This window comes from Urocampus carinirostris, chromosome 4 (genome assembly GCF_059441175.1).
Source record: "Urocampus carinirostris isolate Australia breed hairy pipefish chromosome 4, RoL_Ucar_1.0, whole genome shotgun sequence".
Classification (NCBI taxonomy): Eukaryota; Metazoa; Chordata; class Actinopteri; order Syngnathiformes; family Syngnathidae; genus Urocampus; species Urocampus carinirostris.
In genome coordinates, this window is record NC_142352.1 from 33,314,804 (window position 1) to 33,335,732 (window position 20,929).

A 20,929-nucleotide genomic window follows, 5' to 3' on the forward strand; every position below is an offset into this window, starting at 1 on the left:
ATAAGGTGCGAAAGAAATCATGAGCAGTCACCTCTCTAGTGGTGGACGAAGGTAAGACGTAGCCGTCGATGGACAGGCCGTGGCACTTCTGCAAAATCTTCCAGACCCTTTGATAAAAGCCAACCGGCACTCTGTTGATGGCTCCATCCAATCGGCGTCTCCTCAGCCACTGGCCTTGCCTTTCCTCCCAGTGAAGCTGTCCGTCACCTTGCACTGAACCAACCGGGGACAACATTCCGCTGGGAGTGGACGGGCTGCTGCAGCGCTGCCAACACGTACACCATATTTTATTTTCACAAGATTTCTTCAATGATGGCTAGGAGACACAAAGTGGAACATGCATGATGATTTCAGATCATTAGTGATTTGTACACTACATACTACAGTTTTAATTAGGTCCAGCACAAAACGTTATCAGTCATTTTTACCAAAGACTCAAAGATAGTGATACGTGGTTCGAAAATGAAAAGGCTCCCAATCAATCAAGAGCATATATAATACAATTTATATATTCATGCATTTTGTCATTTATTTATTTCAGTATCTATTTTGTCGCAACAAAAGAGGAAGCTGGTTAAAATGGCTGAGCTTTTCACCTATTAATTTATCGGCGAGTGCACTTGAGTGCACTGATCAACTTTAATATTTTTCTTTACTGATCAACCAATAGTTGAAAAGTTAAATCCCTGATGAAATACACGAAAAAAATACAGAAATAAACGACAAAATAAAATACAAAATACATAAATAAATTGCATTTATGTCATATGTTTCGTAAATATGTGATTTACCTTTATGTGTTCAATTCTTTGTATGACATATATTTGAAAGTATGTATTAACATATACATTTATTTCGACATGTGGCAGAATCGCTCCTCAAGAGCAAACTATCGTACAGGTTTGTTACATGCTCTGTACCATAACTTTAAAATTTGCAAACATTTTTAAATTGTCAGCTGTTGAAAACGTTACGAATCAATTAAAAAAGGCAAAAAGTAAAAATGACCGATTGAGGGCTTTTATCCCCAAAATAAACTTAGTGCTCAAATGATGATTAGGGTTAAGAACAAAAAAAATACAATGCAGTAAATGCAAAGATAGTCAAAATTTGCATGCGTTCATGGCTTTGCTCATTGCAAAGTCCAAAAAGAAGCCTTGAAATGCCAAATGGAAAGGTTTGCAAGCAGATGGAGGGGACATGTTTTTACCGTGGAGCGAGGAGATGTGACATTGCTGCATGTGGAGAGGCTGCCGCTGAGAATCTACATAAGCACACCAATGACACATGACATGACGTTTGAGATGCCTTCATGCATCATGTAGGTAAGAAATGAAAGCAGCTTAAAGGTATTCACAAAGACCTTTTTTTTTTCAACTCGGCACAAAATGTGTTGTGTTCCACCCCACGATTATGCAGATCAGTTGCAAAACATTCCCCACGCAGGAGCACTTGAGAAATTTGCTTCTTTTACTCTAGAACTGTGATGTCACTGAAAGAACACTTTGAAAAAGGCAAATCTCATTAACACAAAATTTGAGGCAGCTCCGAAAGACACAGACACAGCCATTCAATACTTCTCATTTTTGCTATGAGTAATTGGAACTTTGCTTACACTGTAGCTGGGGGTCCTATTTTGTCAGAGTTGCATGCGTCGACCTCCAAAAGCTACGTTGGGTAAGTTAACCTGCCGCCATTACAGCCTGTGATCTTTGTTTGCCTTCGCCTCTTTTAAGGTAGGCAATTTTGCCTTTTCCTTTGTGGTTTTCGTCGCATGTGTTGGACTGGTTCAATATTATTCAGATAGCTCCTTAGCGTTAGGGTTGCTGAAGGTTTCCTGTTTGGTCTGCCCAGGTCTGCCCCCGATGGCAGCTAGCTAGCCTACACCCACCTGCGACAAAACGCCTAGACATCTTCCACAAAAATGCCAAAATTTCACTTTAGACTCGTAACCTCGTCGACCAATCAACAAGTAAAACAATATGGCGACTGGCTTGGTAGGGTGCTAGTGTTCCTCCAATGACGTCACAGCTCAGGATGACATACTGTCTCCAAAATGCATCTCTGAAAATAAGAATATACAGATGAAATATAAATCAATTTTATCCAATTTATGTACAACATTATTACCTAAAGAATTTCATGTTATAGATTTTGGAAATACTATAAAGCTGGTTACCAAGATGTTTCATGATCTTGTGCGAAAAAAAAGCCATAGCGACACCACAGCCATTCTTCTAATGAAGCTGAGCAACAAACAAAATGGCAGGTGGACTATGTTAGCAATATGATATTTTTTCCCTTTCTCTCAAACCCACACTGAGTGGCCTGGAGTCATCCAACTGCAACCAAAGGCAAAAACAAACTTTTATTTGATGCACTTAGTTTTTCCCCAGGTAACTTAGTAAAACTTACGTGTCTAATTTCACTTTTGAGTTTGTGTATCCCTGAGCGCTCCGTCTTTGTGGCACCAGTGTGTCCCAGTTCATGGATGGAGATAGCCGGACTGGTGGCTGTTGACTGGATAGGTCGCACTGAGGGTTCAGAAAATGTACTATTAATGTACATTGGAGTGGTCTTTATTTTCAAACCTTTGATTTTTGTAACAGCAAAGGCCTGAATATGGTATAAAACCATAAGATAAACGTTTTCTGTGAAGTTTCACATCGATCAGACATATTAAAGCCATCTTGGTACATTAGTCTAATAAGGTTCTCCGTAAACAGTTGGTCCAGAAGATATTTGGACATTGACATAAGTTGTGTTATTTTAGCTGTTCACGTGAACACATTCTGAAATACAAAATACAAAAAAATGCTATCCCGAGATTTTCCACATCCACATCCAGATCAGAATTGACTCAGAAGGCGCATTCCTTGTTAACCTATTTAGTAGTGAAAAGTTCTGTAGTCGATTATAGGTGTGTGGTTTTGAATATTGAAACTGTTGTTGTGACCATACATGTTTTCAAAGAAGCTCCCAATGGAGAGATGGCTAAAATTAGAGAAGCCAAATAAACAATTTGGTATTTTCTTATAAAAAAAAAGGAAAGTACTGGTGATGATGGCAATTGCTGATTACCATGGTAAAGAAGTTAGTGAAAGTAGATACAGCCCACTAGCTGCAAGCTTATCATCAGTCCCAAAAATAGACCAGCTGGACTTGACCTTGCCTAAAAAACACCTCAACAAGGCAGCCTAGTCCTGGAAAACTGTTCTCTGGACAGATGAGACAAAATGATCGATGCTGACCTCATACTTTTGTTTTTCTGTCCTTTCCGGCTGCCTGGCTGGTGGCGGAGTAGGAAGAAGGACAAATCTTGATGAATCAGCAGACCAGCATCTGGACCGGAAGCGTGTCATCATTTGCATCGACCAGATGGCTGATTTGGGAAGCTCTGTCATTGCTGTCTTGAACTTCTTGAACTATTGTACTTATTAATTATGTTTATTGTTGATGTTGACAATGTTTTGTTTATTGTTACCCAATGCAACATCTACTGCATTTCGGTCATCCCCTTGTTTGGCCCCTTCTCAAGGTTTCTTATTTTCCTCATGCTCAGCTTTTTTTAGTTATTCCTTGCCGGCATGTACATTTTACATCACAGGATGTAGGAATTGTGTCCTGTGCAGTCCTTTGAGGCATTTTGCGATTAAGGGCTATAAAGATAAAGGTGAGTTAACTTGACTTGCATATGTTTGAACCATCAGATACTTCACAAGATGTGTTTTTCCCCAGTTTCACACCATATTTAGGCCTTCATTTGTCGAAATAAACATTTTGGGGTGTATATAAGGACCCCACCTAATGCACATTCAAAATCCAGAAATACAGCGAACATTGTATAGCAATGACATCCAATACAGGATGAAATACAAAATGTAAAAAGATGCTGCTGTTAGGGAGAGCAAATAACGGAAGACGTACTGCTTTTTTCCACCCCAAACTCCTTGCCACTTAGGATATGGTGGAGCAGGTTCTTCATGCCAAAAGGACTAAGGCTCATCAGGCTTTCGGAGGCCTCCTCACCTACAAAACAATGAATTGAAAACCTTACACTAGTGTGTCAACTTACATTGGTATTTGACCCAAAACACAGATGTCAGTTGTTACCCAGAACAAGGATTTCATCCAAATAATTATTTTACCTTATAACAAAATTGTTTAAAATGTATTTGAAGACTTTCCACATAAAACAACAAACAAACATTAGTTATCCTTAAAATAACATTCAAGGAGAGGGAAAAGTATTTCTTACTTTACATTTCATACAGGGCTGCCAAACATTGCAAATTGTATTTCAGAATTGATACAGAATTTTTTTATTAGGACATATTTGCATACACTGTATACCCCTCTAAGACCTAGCCATAAATGCACATCAAACAAGATTCTCAGGTTTTAGGATATTAGGAGCACAATTTTTTAGTCAAAAGTGATTCATTAAGGTCCCACCGGAGCATCGTAGGCTGCGAGCCAACTCAGTCGCCATCACTTGCATGATAAGTCCTATTCTCAGTCGAAGCATGTCTCCAAATAAAGCTGGCTGGGAGCGCACATACATGGCCAAATACACCATGATTTCCTGAATGAACAGCACATTTTTCACATTTACAGCAATTTACAAAATAAGAATAAAAGCGATAATAGGTCATTGCTCCAATCACCTGTGTTAGAACAGCAACACTGATGTCCTGACCGCTGGCTTCAAAAATAAGAGCATTCAGCTCCTCTGGTGGTAGAGGCCTACGGAAAAAAAACAACAACAATGGCCTTGATATTTTTTCCAGTTCTTTTAGCTACAGGAATATATATATATATATATATATATATATATATATATATATATATATATATATATATATATATATATATATATATATATATGTTTGTATGTTTGGGAGGATGCTTCTTTATGAATGTTAAAAAGTTTTTATTTTTTTCTTTGCAACAGGGAGAAAAACAAAACTATGGACGGTTGCCTGTTATGCCGAATTTTAAACAAAACTGGTACGTTTAAGGCGAAAATACATCAATGGATTTTGAACTTGCAAGGAAAAACGAAAGAGGGGCTATGAGTAAAAAATATTGCATCCATTCCTAAAGTCCTCCTCCCTTTCCCCTCTTTTTTTAAAATTATCAAGAACACAAAAAAACAGATCCGCCCTAAAGTGTGTGTGAAGAACAGCAACATGATTGGCCGATAGCGACAATGATGCAATAGTCAAAACAACAAATGACAGTGAGTCAACTGGCATCCTATGAAATCTCTTTTGCAGTTGTCCGCAGTTAAAACAGAACAAAATTATCACAATTAAAACACAAATCAACAGTTTGTGAACTTACACTGTGATGACTCTTTCCCTAGGCTCAGGCGGAAGACCCACCGTAATCTGCTTGTGGTGGGAGATAAGATCGGTGCAGGCCTATGCATTAAAAATATGTAGGTAGAAAAACAAATCAAATTTTGTGTTAAATGAAAAAAAGACCACAGTATCGTTTGATTTTTATAGAGAACTTAAAAAGTCAAGCTCATACCAATCCGTTTATTGAACATCTCTATTAACTTATGAGCACATGAATATTTTAGGGATTTATTTTCTACTTTTTGTTACGGTTTTTAGAATGAAATCTCCCAAATTGGCAGTGTGAGGATATTAGAATACTATATAAGAGATTCAAAAACCGGAGTCCCCGGACGTAACTCAAGTAGGGAGAACATTCAAACTCCGCACAGGGAGGCCAGTGGGGGAGACGGGCTAACCACTCACCCACGGGGCTAACCACTCACCCACCGTGCCACTGGCCATGAACATATTGTCAGACATTAAACCGGTCCATGGTACAGAAAATGTTAGGGACCCCTGGTGTATAAGGGTTAAGGGGGCCTTTCCAATCAGACACTGGCAACGCGATTTAATATTGTCACATCATTGATACGAGCTGAAAAATCGATTTCCAGACCTCAGCAAGGACTTCCACTCTCTTGCGAAGTATTCCCGAGATGTATCTGATGAGTCCCCACTCGTTGCAGGCTCCAGCTTGCACATAGAGCTCCTCCAAGAGGGTGCGAACACTAACCCGACCCTGGCCCGGCACTGACAACTCAACCAGCCAATCAGCTCCTCTGGGCAAAAAGCACAAAACAAGTTGAGGTATCTGTAAATGACATTTTCTTTGCGGGGATGTCGTTGCTAGTTGTTTTGTTCTTACTTCATTACATAAAGAATATAAAGAATGTCTGCTTGGTCCTGGAGAGAGGGACACTCCTTCAGCTGCCTCACCAACACTGCAAAATCGGTGTTGCCATGGGCGTCTCTTGGCAGGTGGAGATCGGTTGCACTGCGACACTTGATACACATGAAATGATAGAATGGTTTTACGATGCCTTGAAAAAGTATTTTTGTGAAAAATTACACAGTAGTACTTGAGGCCTCTGGGAGTGTCTTTAGCTAGGTTTTAAGTCAAGCCAAATAAAAAACAACAAAAATCGATAAACATCTACTTTCGTGTACAAGCTGCTTCGGAGTGTAATACGGTCATACTGCTCTTTGGCATGCCCTGGTGTCTCCCTGACGCTCTTTCAACAAACCACGACCCCAAAAACCTCGCTCAAGCTGAATGCCAAGCAATGCCAAGCCCGGAAAAGCCAAGCTTAGCAACACCGGGCCATTATGCTTGTGTCACTATTACTTTTGCACAGCTTGAAACTGAAATATTTGCCCATCTTTTCTATTAAAAAATGCTCAAGTTTCTCAAGGTTTGATGGTGATTGTTAGTGCACAGCATTTTCTTTTATACTTTGGCTAGGGACTGCAAATACTGATTAAGGCTTATAGAATGCCAACAAGAATGTGCATGAAGATTTGCTTACCTTGTGCTGCTTTGCATGTGGAACTAGCTGGGGAACTTCCAACAGGTTGAGAGATTTGCGATGCTTGTTCATCAGAGGGGCAACAGGTAAATACATGGACGACTCTAAAAAATACAAAAATTGTCAGCAAAATACTCCAGTAGTCGAGTGGAATGTATACATTAGGGGAGAGCAGTGATTCACTTATAAAAATTGTGTAAAAATCTCAAGACTTACAATATTAAGTAGATTCTTCTGTAACATTCTTACTTTCGCTCTATATTTTAATTAAAAAAATTTAAAAAGCGGATAACTTTTTTTATAGTTCCAAGTATAAATCAATTTAATTGACAGGGTTCGTACTTTTTGGCTAAATTCAAACACTGTAAGGAATTTCAAAGACAATTTATCATTTTTTTCCAGCACCATTAAAAGAAAAAATCGGGTGTGAGTCATGTATTTTGCAGAGCCACAAATATGTCACAAATATAGGATGTTTAATCTTGCGTGTGCATTTATCAAGACATACAATTTAAGATCTTGGGTAACAGTTATTCGAATATATATCTGCTGCGGTATACTCAGCCTCAGAAGATGAGATCTGCAACCTCAATGACGTTTTTAAAAATAAACCTAAGACCCACTTCTATTTATTAGCTTATGATTGCTGCCCATCTCATACTTTTCTTTTCCTGTCCTTTTTGGCTGGTGGTGGAATGAGGTAGAAGGACATATTGAGATGAGTCAGTGGACCAGTGCCTGGATCTGAAGCATGTTAACATCTGCATTGACCAGCCAGCAGAGATGGCAAGTTGCGTTGTTGCCATGGACTTTTTGGACAATTATATAGGATTGAGGGGTCGTTGCTGTCATGCGCTTTCTGGACAATTTTTTACATCTTACCTATGTTTTTCTTATTGATGTTCATTGTATTTTGTGTATTGTTACCTAAAGCAAAATCTATTGCACCCAGGTCATCCTCAAATGGGGAGTACCGGTACTACTTGTGAGGCCCCATCTCAAGGTTTCTTTTTTTCTAATGTTGAGGTTTTGAGTTTTTCCTTGCCCGCATGTCGGTTTAGATCAGGGGGTGGTGTAAATGTAACATTTGCAGTCCTTTGAGACATTTTGGAATTAAGGGTTCTGGGTTGTTTCATTGATTAGTTAAATGTGACTTGACTAGGGTAAAAATGACAGGAATATGTAGCTTACATTTTAAGTTCCAGGAAGTTCTTAAAATAAGACAGCTCCTGCTGTTCACTCATAGACCTGATTTGTATGCAAACAACACATCACTAATGGCCATCAATGAACGCCTAGGTGTTGAATGCTCGGCCCACCACTGCCTCTTCACAATAATGGTGGCCCACACAAAGTATTGTTAGGAAATCCTTTAGGTTGACTTCAGCTACAAGAATAACTCCCACAGTAGTGTAATTTAGTTTGTGCTACACTGTCCTATACGAAATTTGTCAATGACACATAACAGTAAATTAATCAATGTCTTTTTTTAATTAGGGAGTGATTGGACCTTTTTTGGGAGTGTAATGTCAAAGTAATAAAAGTAAATCTTACTTACTGGGCATATTCAGACCCTGAACTTGAGCCATCATAGACAAGATATCTCTGGTGGTGTGTTCAGCACTAAAAACGTGGTGCTCCCCACTACGGATTGGAGGAAGGTGACATTTGCTGGCAGTGCTGTGTAGGAGCTGTGTGAGGTACTGATCGAATATGTCGTCGGAGCCTTTTAAAAAGCAAGGAAGACATTTGATGAGGGATTCATCTACTTTGAACACACACTTAAAGGAAACGTGTAATTTTGAGGTGTGAAGTAACATTACTGTACATGGAAATATTGGCCTTGAAATGTACCTGAAGGCTCACAGTGGCTGTATTCTTCCCCATAATCTTTATCGTCATCATCATCATCATCATCATCTCCAAGTAGATTGTCATCATTTTGTTCATCCAAAAAGCTAAGTTGAGTATGAAAGGATGTGTTCTGAAGACTGGAGAGGTCCGACAACTGGATCCTGAAGGCGGATCAAATCCAAGGGCTTAGAAGTGAGCTTTTATCATTTATTCATCAAGCAAAAACCCTGAGGAAAACTATTTGGATATCTTCATTTTCATCCTCCCAACACACTCTGTACATGACATCGCATCCATAGACAGAGAACAAGGAATTCTAACCAGATTCCAGTCTAAAAACATTGACTAGAGGAGTACCAAGTGTAAACAGCTACGCCAAAATCTGATACTTAAAATCATGTTTAATTGGTCCTGGATAAGTTTAAAGGATGGATATACCAATGTGGGATGTTACCATGAATACACTGGCCGTTACTTTTCAACGAGGTCCCCATCTCAACTGTAGAAACACTACAGAAGACGGTCAGCTCCTGTCTCAGAAGATGGTTAAGGTTTCCCAGGAGGCAGGGGTCGGGAACCTTTTCGACCCAAAGAGCCACAATTACAAAATATATTGATTTTTTTTGGGAAAGAGAGCAATGCCATATATTTCAAGACCAATTTCGCAAAATCAGTAAACCCGCTCTCCTGACAAAATTAGATTTTTCAGCGCATTTTAGTCGCTGTGTGACATTATACGATTTGATCAAATGTATTAAATTAGAATAATGTCAGAGCCTGTCCCATATTAATGAATATACCACTTTAAAACATGTCTACCTCCCACAATTACTTATGATCGTTAAAGTAGAGGCAAGATTACAAGGCCTACAAGACAACAAGGCCTGAAAAAAGTAGCCCGACCCGACCGGGTGTTTGAAACCGAACCAGTCAAAGCCCGGACAATTAACTATATTTTAGGGACCGAGCCCGAAGTAAACCTGAATTTTCACATTTTGTAAAGAGGAAGGGTGATAACGTCTGTCTCTGAAAATAACCACCCAACCTGTCCCCCGCCGGACCCCTGCCTTCTGTATCCGACAGTACTTCCAAATAGCGTATGCTCCGAACAGAATTTTATTAGTGAGGAGGAAGGGTGATTTTGTCAGTCTCCGATTTTGGCCGGCCCGACTAAATGATTAACATTTAATGCCCGGGCATACCGCCTCACCATCTCGTCACAGGCAGTGCAAGGGATAGGAGAAGCAAAGGCAGATACTGGAGAAAATCAGGACTGCAGTGGAAGAAGGAAGAACAAGCCGAGCGGCGGGTTTGAGGCAGCAGGGGGCCTTGATCAGGTGGGATCATGCCATGGACTAGTTAAGTCAGCTGGATGGATCTGTGGCGTGTGTGGATCTTGTCCAGGCGGTATATGACGTCGAACCGATCCCAGCAAAACTTTTCACCTGGGGGAAAGCAAAATCCCCAAATTGCCAAATTGTTTGGGAAAAATAACTCTGGAACATGTTCTGAGCTCCTGGCGATTGCAGAAGCCATCAGCAAAGGCGTCGGCAGCTCCAGCCAAACAAGAAACACCGACTGGAGCATGTTGCAAGAAGGCATCAGCCGGGATCTTAGGAATGTCCCAGGACTGGCAGCTCTCTGTAGACCTAGAGAAGCAGCTGCAGTTCCCCCAGCACATTGTCACCACCACCCTAAAGCCAGACATCCTACTGGTCATAGAGAGCACCAAGAACATTGTGTTGACAGTGCCATGAGTCGACAGCTTGGGCGAAGTTCACGAAAGGAAGGTGGTCCTTCACTGTCGGTGGCAGGGCTGAAAGGCAAGATGTATGCCCATCGAAGTTGGTCACAGAGGATTTATGATGCACTCGCTCCACTAAGCTTTAATGCCCTGGGCATTACGGTGATAGGAATGAGCAGAGCCATCAAGAACACCATCAATGCAGCTGAAAAAAGCCATAATATGGCTCTGAAACCAAAGAGGAGAACAATAGAGACAGGCAAATGCCACCTGAACACAGTTCGCTGGGTTAATTGCCCGCGGCTGGGTCACACGGGTCACAGTGTATATTGTTGTGGGACCTGAAACAACTTATTAACCCAAGGAAACACTATTGATGATATGTTCAGGTGCCTCGGTAAGTGTATTTTAGATCCAACCAGAGTCAAAAGCAGAATATAAAATAAAATAAACATAGAGAATATTTTGAAACAACTTGTTACGTACAGTAGATTGTAATATGCCATTTAAGTTCATCTTGAAATGTAACTAGATAGACAATTCCTCTTTTTGGTGTCTATCCACAGAAACAGACCTTGCTCCACCGAAGTAGCCATCTTGCAGCTTCCTCAACGTTGCTAGGATACAGGGGTCAATCGCATCTCCATCTTCAACTGGGAAAGCGAGATACTGTGAGCTACATTCACGTCATTTGAAAAACAAATATGAATAATTCCTAATAATGTGTTCATGATAAACACTCATGACCCATTCAGTTTCAAACTCCATTTTGTGGTGAAAAAGCAATATTTATGATGGGTGGTACTTCTGTCGAATAAATTGTGATTTAGATCGGGGGTGTCAAACTCATTTTAACTCGGGGGCCACACTATCGAACAAACATTCTCTCGGGGGCCGGACGAGTAGATTAGAGAGAAAGAAAAAGCAGATAAAGAAATAAGAGAAAGAAAGGGAGACAAAAAGAGAGGGCCTGGTCCGGCCCGCGGGCCGCATGTTTGACACCCCTGTTTTAGTTGAAAAGGTGAAAACAAAAAACTTACGGGCCCCTAACACATAAAAATGATCAAGACAAAAACAACACACTGCACAAAACATCCAAATGCAGAAGAAATCTTTACTAATTCGCAAAACAAAAATCTCATATGTGAAATCTCAAACATTGCAAAATAAAATAAAAATCTGAAACAGTAAAAAAAAACGTTCTAGTGTTGATTTCTTTTTTCAAATAATAATAATAAAACATTACAAATACATTCAAGCACGGCGGCGCAGTGGTTAGTGCATGTGCGGCACAGTTCATGTCTTGGGAACCTCCTGCGTGGGTTCAAATCCAGCTCCAGACTTCCTGTGCGGAGTTTGTATGTTCTCCCCGTGCTTGCGTGAGTTTCCTCCGGGCACTCCGGTTTCCTCCCACATTCCAAAAACATGCATTCCAGGTGAATTGGCCGGTCCAAATTGTCCCTAGGTGTGAATGAGCGAGTGAGTTGTCTGTCCCCGTGTGCCCTGCGATTGGCTGGCAACCAATTCAGGGTGTCCCCTGCCCACTGCCCGATGATTGCTGGGATGGGCTCCAGCACCCCCGCGACCCTACTGAGGATAAGCGGTGTAGCTGATGAGATGAGATGAGATGAAATACATTCAAACTCATACCAAATAAACAAACACATCATTTGGGCATCAGCTGCTTTAATGTACTTTTTAAATTAACCAGCATTGGTGTCTTAAAGGGACAATTTATATTATTTGGTGGTTCGTAGATGTCAAAAAATAATATTGATTCAGATAATAGGCAAAAATACATGAATTATCATATAAATGTGCAGTTTTTCAAATACTCGTAGGTCGAGAAATTTCTTTTCATTTTACAATACAGACGCTCCCGTACTTACAACCATTCGACTTATGTGAAACGGTGGATACCAACATTTTTTTCGGGATGACGAAATATATCTGGACATTGCTGTAAATTAGATTTTGTATTGTGTGGACCTTTTTCCGAGTAGAGGGCATTACTGTAGTGCTTCTTTTCGCCCCTAATGGCGTGTGGTGGCGCTGTGAGGGGTCAACCAACATCCACCCCGAAAGAGAAATCTGGCTTCTACTTCCTAGTTCGTGTGTAAACATTCTATACTGTCTATGTCTATACTATCTCCAGCACACTAAGAACTATGACATTTTTATTGTTAAATACTGTATCTCGTGCATCCATCCAAGAGCCGTTTCTCTTGATGCGGTTGAGAAAATGGTCGGAACGCTTTTTTGGGCCACTTTCTACCACGGAAGGGGACCTCCTAAAGCGCATCTTCCAAAAGTAAGTTAAACTCAACTTTATTTATCTTTATAAAGCATAGTTTTTAAAATAAATTCATTTTTTTTAGAACAAAACAATACAGGTTACTTATACAAGCATTAAACATACTTATATAAACCATAAACATACAAAATATAGCACTGAAGCAACTTGCGAAGAAATTCAACTTACTAATGATCTTATGTAACCTATCACGTTCGTAAGCAGGACATACATGAAAGTAACCTTGAGGGTAAGGGTGGGCGGATTAATCAAAATATCAATATTGTCAATACCAAGCAAGGACTTGGATCGGATGAATTCTATTGTACTGGGATTTTTACTGTCTTCCAAATTTAAAAATCACTAAAATAATGTTTTAAGTGGGTCGTAACTTTCAAATTAGATTCAATTGTTTTACACTTAATTTACTTTCAATACTTTATTTTAAAAACATTGTGCCATGGAAGGTATATTATTTGTCTTGTTGTCAATGTTGTACACGTTTTGTATTTTTGTCACATTGACTCATTAGACTTTTGTTCCCAACTAGTTGTTTAGTATCTTAATTTTATATATTGTTAAAGGTTTTTTTACATAGTTTGTTTACACAATTTGTACTTTCTGGTTTTGGTAAAAGATTCTTGTTATATTTGGGGTTTTTTTGTGACATTGCTGCTTTTTGGGGTTGACCTTTGTTCTGAAACAGATGTTGTTGTAAAAGTATATTTAATACTTTTAAAGATTGCTTGGTCGTCATAGGAAAAAACATTTAAAGTGTATTGCCGAAAATATTTGAGCTGGGTTTGTCATAAATATATTAAACTAACTCAGAGGTAAGTGAATATATTATTTAATGACATTTCCAAGCAGAAAGTATTGGTATTGTATCAATATCGGACCATATGACCTTGTGTTTACCCTGATGACGCTTCATAGGACAATGTCATACACACTAATAACAGTTGCCGTTGATCATGAGGGAAAGAGAAATGCAATGGCAAAGCAAACCCAGCAGAGAGCAATGTCGGGGTCATTTTTAAGCAGACTTGTTGAGAAACATTGGAACAATTTCAAGCATTTACAAGCACTTTAGCCTAAAATTCAAGCATATTTTAATCTTTGAAAGCACAACAATAAAATTCAAGCCTTTTGCAAGCATTTCAAGCACTCGTATGAACCCCGATCCTAATTTGTTGTCCGATGAAGAGACTCACCAAGCATGCTGCGGGTGATGAGGAAGGTCAGGGTGGGCCGGCCCGTCATCCTCCAACAGGAGGACAGATAGGCCACTTCTGTACGCAACATCTCCACGATCATCTGGTTGTCCAGCGCCAAATAGAAATGGTGGTGATCCAAAAACTGACACAGGACAAGATAAGGATGTGTACAGCAGCACGATGGAAAAGAAAGGCTGAAGCGGAAACTTGCAATACCTGAGGAGTAAATATGTAAGAGCGGTTTCTTATCTCGTAAAATTTGGACGTTCCCAAAACTCCGATGTGTCTGTAGGGCCTGCCACTCAAGTTCAGCTTCTTGCAATTTCCTTCGGGATTTGCCATCAGATATTGGATGAGTGTATCAAGATTTAATTTTTCACTCGCAAGCAAAAAAATGGAAGCATTTACCCAGTCGGACATAAATGTGGCTCAGGATGCGAGCGGGCAGCACCCTGATTGGCAGAACCTCAGACAATGTTTGGATCTGTATCTCATGCTGGCTCAACAAGTTCTGGATGTCCTCCGATTCTGCTAAGACACAAACTGACGCAGACACAAGTTTCCTTTAGGTTTTTTTTTGTACTTTCTCTCTGGCCAAATAAGAAGAAAAATGATCAAATGAGAGCTTTGCTCAAATAATTTAGCTTATTCCAAGTATCATATTTTCCCGTTTTACTAAATACAATGTACTAGTAGTTTTCTCATGTTTTACTTTCATTGTATTTAACCAATAAAAATACAAATGTTTCTTTTATCAACAACCAAGGGCCCGGTCACACAGCCGTTTGCGTCTGTATCGCGGGTAAAATTTTGCGTTTTTTTTTTGCCCGTGGTTGCCCGCGATGGAAAATGCGCAAAATTGGCCAACCCGCTGTTCATCTATGGTATGCCCGCAAAACAGACGCCGGCGACTGTTCCGCTTCCTCATGGCGTCATTTCCTCGTCATTTTCTCGTGTGGACCACGGGTATAAAAGCTGCCGAGCCGGCGTTATGCCGAGAAATGCATCCTTGCCGAGATTTGCATCCCCTCGCTACTACAACCACTTTTACCTCATTTTATCTCACTTTTATCTCACTTTTAGGGAATTTAATGGCGAACATATAACCAAAACCATTCCGTCTTTGTATTTGTTATGAATGTAATCGAACAGTAATGCACGCTGTATACAAATCACTTTTGAGCAGGTAAAATGTTTATTTTGCCTTTTTCTATTCAAATCGCTCGTATTGAAACTGTTATGCACTCTACCATAAAGCTTATTTCTGCATAATAAGCTTTACGGTAGAGTGCATAACAGTTCTCAAAAGTGATTTATATATGGTGTGCATTACCGTTCGATTACGTTCACAACAAGAACAAAGACGGAATGCTTTATGTTGTATTACATTCCCAACAAATGCAAGACGAAGTGGATTTGGTTATATGTTCGCCATTACATTCCCTAAAAGTGAGATAAAACGAGGTAAAAGTGGTTGTAGTTGCGAGGGGATGCAAATCTCGGCAGGGATGCATTTCTCGGCATAACACCGGGCTGTAGAAATCATAACCGCTCAAGACACAGTCCCGTGAAGATCAAGATTTCAAGCTATGGCACCGAAGAAGCCAATATGTTATTATTGTAATAGTTTTTCATTTTCATTTTATTATCTTGTTATGAAATGAAAATAAATGTCAAGAAATAAAAATGGATTAAGACGAGGTCACTACGGTGACGGGGATCCATGTCCACCCCTTGACGTCTCGAGCACAACTGACGTGTGCTCGGCAAATCGCGCTGTATATGCGCGGAGAAAGGCGTTTGACCGTCACACGCGTAACACGCTAATTTGACGTAATAACACCGCGATACAGGCGCAGAACATGCTATGACCGTGCTCCACCCACAATTACCCGCTGAAATTTCCCGTCCTACCCATGTGTAACCACGCCCTGGCTGCGGCCAGAGCACGTCGTTCCGCGTCATTACAGCGTCATTACCTCGTGTGCCGCCCACGGTTAACACGTGGTCTAAAGTTTTGAGCAGCGCAAAACATTTTCGCGCGGCCTTCCGCGTGTGAATTTCCGACCGCGTGTAAAGCACTGCTGTATCTCGTCTATATGGCGATCTCAAAGCGTCCAACATCGTCTGCTTCACGGGCAGAAATTCCTGGCCGTGATTCAGCCTCGATACGCCCGTGAAAGGCTTGGTGACCGAGCCCTAAAGTTTTGAGCAGCGCAGCGCAAAACTTTTTCGTGCTGCCAACCGCGTGTGAATTTCCAACCGCGTGTAAAGCACTGCTGTATCTCATCTGTATGGCGAACTCAAAGCGTCCAACAGCGTCTGCTTCACAGGCAGAAATTTCTGGTCGTGATTCAGACGCAAACGGCTGTGTGACCGGGCCCTAAAAGAGAGCATTGTTCAAATATATTTTCTAATTTTTATGATGCAAATGGGCCGATATAGGATTGGATTTGGCTGCTTGGAGTGGTCGGTGGTCCGAAGCTGCAGTACCCAATTTGGCTGCCACGAGAAAGTTTCGCTCAGGGGGTAATTTAGTGTGGAACCGCTACTGGGGCAAAACCCTAAAGGGGATCCGCGCAAACTAATACACATACAGAAAGGTGGAAAAATCTACTTAAGCATCCATGCAAACAATGATAAGATTTGCCCTTGAACTAACCTTGCACCACAACATCCGGCTTTAAATTTGTAGAGAACCTCCTGTTGAGAGGATCGATCTCTCCTGGTGCCAAAAAGCCCTTCAAGAAGGAAGCGCACAAGTTAGCTTGTATCAGCAAGGCAGTTGAGTGTGGTGCTTAAACGTCTTTGCCCTATGTCAGTGGTGTTATCAATGTGGCCCGCGGGATGAATGAGGGGCACCAAGGGTTTTAATGCGTCCCGCAAGACAATAACGGAGAAGCGCAAGAGAAAAATTAGCCGCGGTTTGAAATGTCCACCTAATGTCAACAAAACTAGGCGCTATTCGCAAAGCAACAGTGGCTACATTACTCCGTCACCATCTTTTTTCCCTATTTCTCTCTCCTTGTCTCTTTTTCTTTCTTTCTTTTCTCTCTTTCTGTCTTTATCTGTGTCTTTCTTTGCCCCTCTCTTTTTCTCTCTCTGACTCTTTCTTTCTCTCTATCCTCTCTCTTTGTGGCTCTATTTTTCTCTCTTTCCTCCTCTCGCTCTCCTTTCTCTATTTCTTTGTCTCTCTTTTTTCTCTATTTCTTTTTGTATGTTTTTTTCTGTAAGTGCACTTCTGGGGACAGACATTGAGAATTAGCCTTAGCAAAAAGGTTATCGTATGTGTCACGAGCATACTTGTACCTTTTCAACAAAACCAGAAACTTCTTTGTCTGTATTTGTCTCTCTTTTTCTCTCGTTCTCTTAACCTGTCTGCTTCTGTTGTGCTCTTTCTCTTCTCTATGTATCACTTTCTCCCTATCATTCTATTTCTTTCTCTTTCTTTCTCTCTTCATTTGTCTCCCTCTTACTCTCTTCCTTTCTCTTATTCGCTATTTCTTTCTTCCTCCTTTTTTGTTTTCTCTCTCCACTCCCTCTGATCCTTCCTCCCTTCCTTTCTTTCCTTCCTTCCTCCTTACCTATCTCCCTCCCTCATAACCTCCTTCCTTTCTTTCTCTTTCTTTCTTTCTTTCTTTCTTTCTTTCTTTCTTTCTTTCTTTCTTTCTTTCTTTCTTTCTTTCTGAGCTAAAAAAAGTTTGACAACCCAACTCTACGCAGATACCTCAGCCAAAAGGCAGCCCAGGATGTACAGCGATTGTCCCCACATGTGAGGCACCTGGCCCATGGCTACTCGGTCCACAGAGTGAGGGTTGCTGTACTCCTCCTCCACCTGCAATGGGACAAAAAAGTGAGATTCTTTCATATTTCATACTGGAATGTTCATAATAATCTAAAGCTAATTTTGCTCAACCATTTTGCAATAAAAACTAATGTTTAAAGGTATTCCCAAAATGATTTTTTTTCCAATTAGGCACAGAGCATGCAGTGCAGTGGAAAATATTCCAGGCACCAGGGACTTGAGAAATTTAGTCTCAAAATTGACGTCGTCGGATGAACAAAATACTTATAAATGGCAAATCCCATTAACACAACATATGAAGAGGCTCCAAAACAGACGGCAATTGCAGTGAACAGCGAATGCATTCAGTTTTTTTGCTAGCCTGTCACTAGGACCCTTGTGACCGTTTACTGTAGTTGGGTACTTCCCGCTAGCATTGGGGCTACCGACAGCTTTCCTGTTTTGTTTGGTCCTGGTTGGCGTTTATTGGCTGCCCACCATGAGTTGTTTGTCAGGCTAGCCTGCTCTTAGCGCCCGTTTTGCCGTGTCCCTTGGTCTATTACCGTTCGGCTTCCTGTGTGTCCCTGTTGCTGCTTTTCCTTGTTAGTTCCCGGTCATCTTGCCCTCCCGCCCTTGCCCTTTATTGTACCATTAGAGTATCAACCTATGACACAACCCCTAGGCATTCTCCACAAAAACTATCAAGACTTGGCATAAAACACTCTTAACCGGTTGGACGAATTAACACGTTTAACAATATGGCGACTGGCTTGCTAGGGTGCTAGTGTTCCTCAGATGACAACACAACTTAGCATGACAAGACACGCTGTCTTCAAAATGCATTGTTTTCGGAAAACAATTGGAATATATATATCGAGATTTTATTCCTAAACCAAGTACTATTTTCTCACATTTTGCATGTTTAAGAATCTGAGAATACCTTTAACACAACAACTGTACTAGGCCTAGGTCTAGCAGTCAATATGCTAGACAAGGACTAAACTAGTAGCACGCAGCATCTGTTTGACCGAGCAATACCTTGTCACTGGGAACAGCGTAAAGTTCGGGCAGCAATTTGATACCATTTTTCCCTCGGATCAAAATGCCCTCCAGTGCCTCACGATACTCTTGTACCTGAGAAAAACACAATGGGTTTTGTTCTAAGAGTACTTGCCATCAATGAGGTTGTCCAATTTTATATACTGTACCTGCACTTGGTCTCCTGTGAAGATGCCATCAAGAATGAGGTAGGTCCAGAAGACTGGCCACTCGCATTCAATATTCTCAAACAACTTCAGCTCGGCAGGATCGTAATGCAGGCGGGTCGGATCCTGGCAGGTATGACAAAATATCTATCTTACGTAGATTTCGCATTCATTTGATGAAACCAGTGGAGAGCCGGGCAAAAACTGCATGGTCTTCTTATGAATTATGTCATGATATCTGGAGTGATAACATCCAAAATAGAATATTTCGGTTACAAAAGAGAATCTTACCTCTTTCGGACAATGATATCCATCCCTGATAAAACGGCAACAACCATAGCGTCCCTGACACGGAACACAAGACGGATTAACATTGCTTCGAATAATGACAGCAAATGTATTCATACTGAAACGATGAGTTCATCCAAAACAGAGGTGTCAAACTCATTTTAACTCCGGGGCCACACGATAGAACAAACATTCTCTCGGGGGCCGGACAAGTAGATTTAGGAGAAAGAAAAAAAGAGAAAAATAAATAAGAGAAAGAGAGGGAGAGAAAAAGAGAGTGTGTGGGACAAGGAATAAGAAAAAAGGAGAAAATGAGAGAGAGAGAGAGAGAGAGAGAAAGAGAGAGAGACAGAGAGAGAGAGACAGAGAGAGAGAGAGAGAGAGAGAGAGAATGTGACAAACAAGAGATAAAAAGAGTAATAGTGAGATAGGGGAAAGAAAGAGAAAGAAAGAAATCCAAAAAAGAAATCGAAAGAGAGAAAGAAAGGAGAGGAAAGAGGAGAGAAAGAGAGCATAGAAAGAAAGAAGGGAAAGCAAGAGGTATAAAGAAAGAGAGAAAGGAGAGAAAAAGAGAAAAGTAAGAGCAATCAAAAGAAGGCAAAAGACAGAGAAAGAAAGAGACAAAGAGGAACAAAGAAAGAGAAAGAGAGACAGAGTGAAAGAGAGATAAAGAGTGAGAAAAAAGGGAGGAAGAAAGAACAAGAGAGAGAGAACGAGAGAGAGAGAGAGAGAGAGAGAGAGAGAGAGAGAGAGAGAGAGAGAGAGAGAGAGAGAGAGAGAGAGAGAGAGAGAGAGAGAGAGAGAGAGAGAGAGAGAGATACAAGTACAGCATTTGTGAGAGCCACCTGGCTTTGGACATATTTGAGCCTGCAGCTTGTTTTTCTCTTGCGCTTTTCTGAGGGTGGTTTCACAGGCCAGACCCATTCCCTGAGCAGGCCGGATCAGGTCCGCGGGCCACCTGTTTGACACCCCTGATCTAAAACGATGTACTTTTAGTGTAAAATTTTGGCCTTTTCCTCATTCCTCTTGATGGAAAAATTTGGATTTCTGTTGTATTTCCATAATAGTACATTTTTATTATTTCTTTAGTATTATTGTTGTATTACTGTAGTTGTATTTTTACAGTATTTCTGTTGTGATATTTGTGTAGTATTTTTTTGGTACTCACTGTGTTAGTGTTAGGACAATAAGGATAAAATTGGTGGAATTTCTTTTTTTTTTGTAGAACTTTAATGACTATTACGGTACATTAATTTTCATTATATTTCGACAACTTTCGTTTGCCGGGCCAGATGAAAAAGCCTAACAGGCATGTGGTCCGTGAGCCATAGTTTGCCCACCTCTGAACTAAAGCCTCGCCTAATGATTTATTTCGGCCAGGCGAGACAATGCCAAGAGAAGTACATGAGAATACAGGGCCAGATCACGTCAAACAATGACCTGCAGTTTTAAATTTGTCCACTAGTCGCCGCCAAAGTCACACCCCACTCCCAAAGGAAACCACTAAATGTAGCTGTATTTGCTGACATCCATTTATCAACCAGAAACCATTTTAAGGAAAAACTTATCCCGATGTTTTTTTACTGAAAATAAATGTCACAGACGTGCTTTGTAATGTTGGGTTGCATAGTTTATGGCGTCCCTTAAAAGTTTCAAACAAAATTATTCCA

At 40.6% G+C, this 20,929-nt stretch overlaps 1 protein-coding gene across 10 annotated transcripts in view; it reads right to left on the minus strand.

Annotated features, from left to right (window-relative positions):
- Positions 1–20,929, minus strand: part of phka2 (phosphorylase kinase, alpha 2 (liver)) — a 44,486-nt gene that overhangs the window by 5,778 nt on the left and 17,779 nt on the right. For 2 of the 10 annotated variants that reach the window (XM_088334250.1, XM_088334254.1), the window contains 22 exons: positions 19,263–19,316; positions 18,975–19,097; positions 18,805–18,900; positions 17,710–17,817; positions 16,645–16,723; positions 14,391–14,525; positions 14,199–14,308; positions 13,980–14,124; positions 11,047–11,125; positions 8,729–8,889; positions 8,433–8,600; positions 6,875–6,978; positions 6,214–6,350; positions 5,965–6,127; positions 5,347–5,426; positions 4,668–4,746; positions 4,456–4,585; positions 3,928–4,029; positions 2,416–2,534; positions 2,319–2,342; positions 1,211–1,264; positions 32–265 (listed from right to left, as the gene is read on the minus strand). In XM_088334250.1, the coding sequence (XP_088190376.1) occupies positions 32–265; positions 1,211–1,264; positions 2,319–2,342; positions 2,416–2,534; positions 3,928–4,029; positions 4,456–4,585; positions 4,668–4,746; positions 5,347–5,426; positions 5,965–6,127; positions 6,214–6,350; positions 6,875–6,978; positions 8,433–8,600; positions 8,729–8,889; positions 11,047–11,125; positions 13,980–14,124; positions 14,199–14,308; positions 14,391–14,525; positions 16,645–16,723; positions 17,710–17,817; positions 18,805–18,900; positions 18,975–19,097; positions 19,263–19,316 (2,484 nt within the window). The other 8 variants (XM_088334251.1, XM_088334252.1, XM_088334253.1 and 5 more) reach the window with 8 other exon arrangements.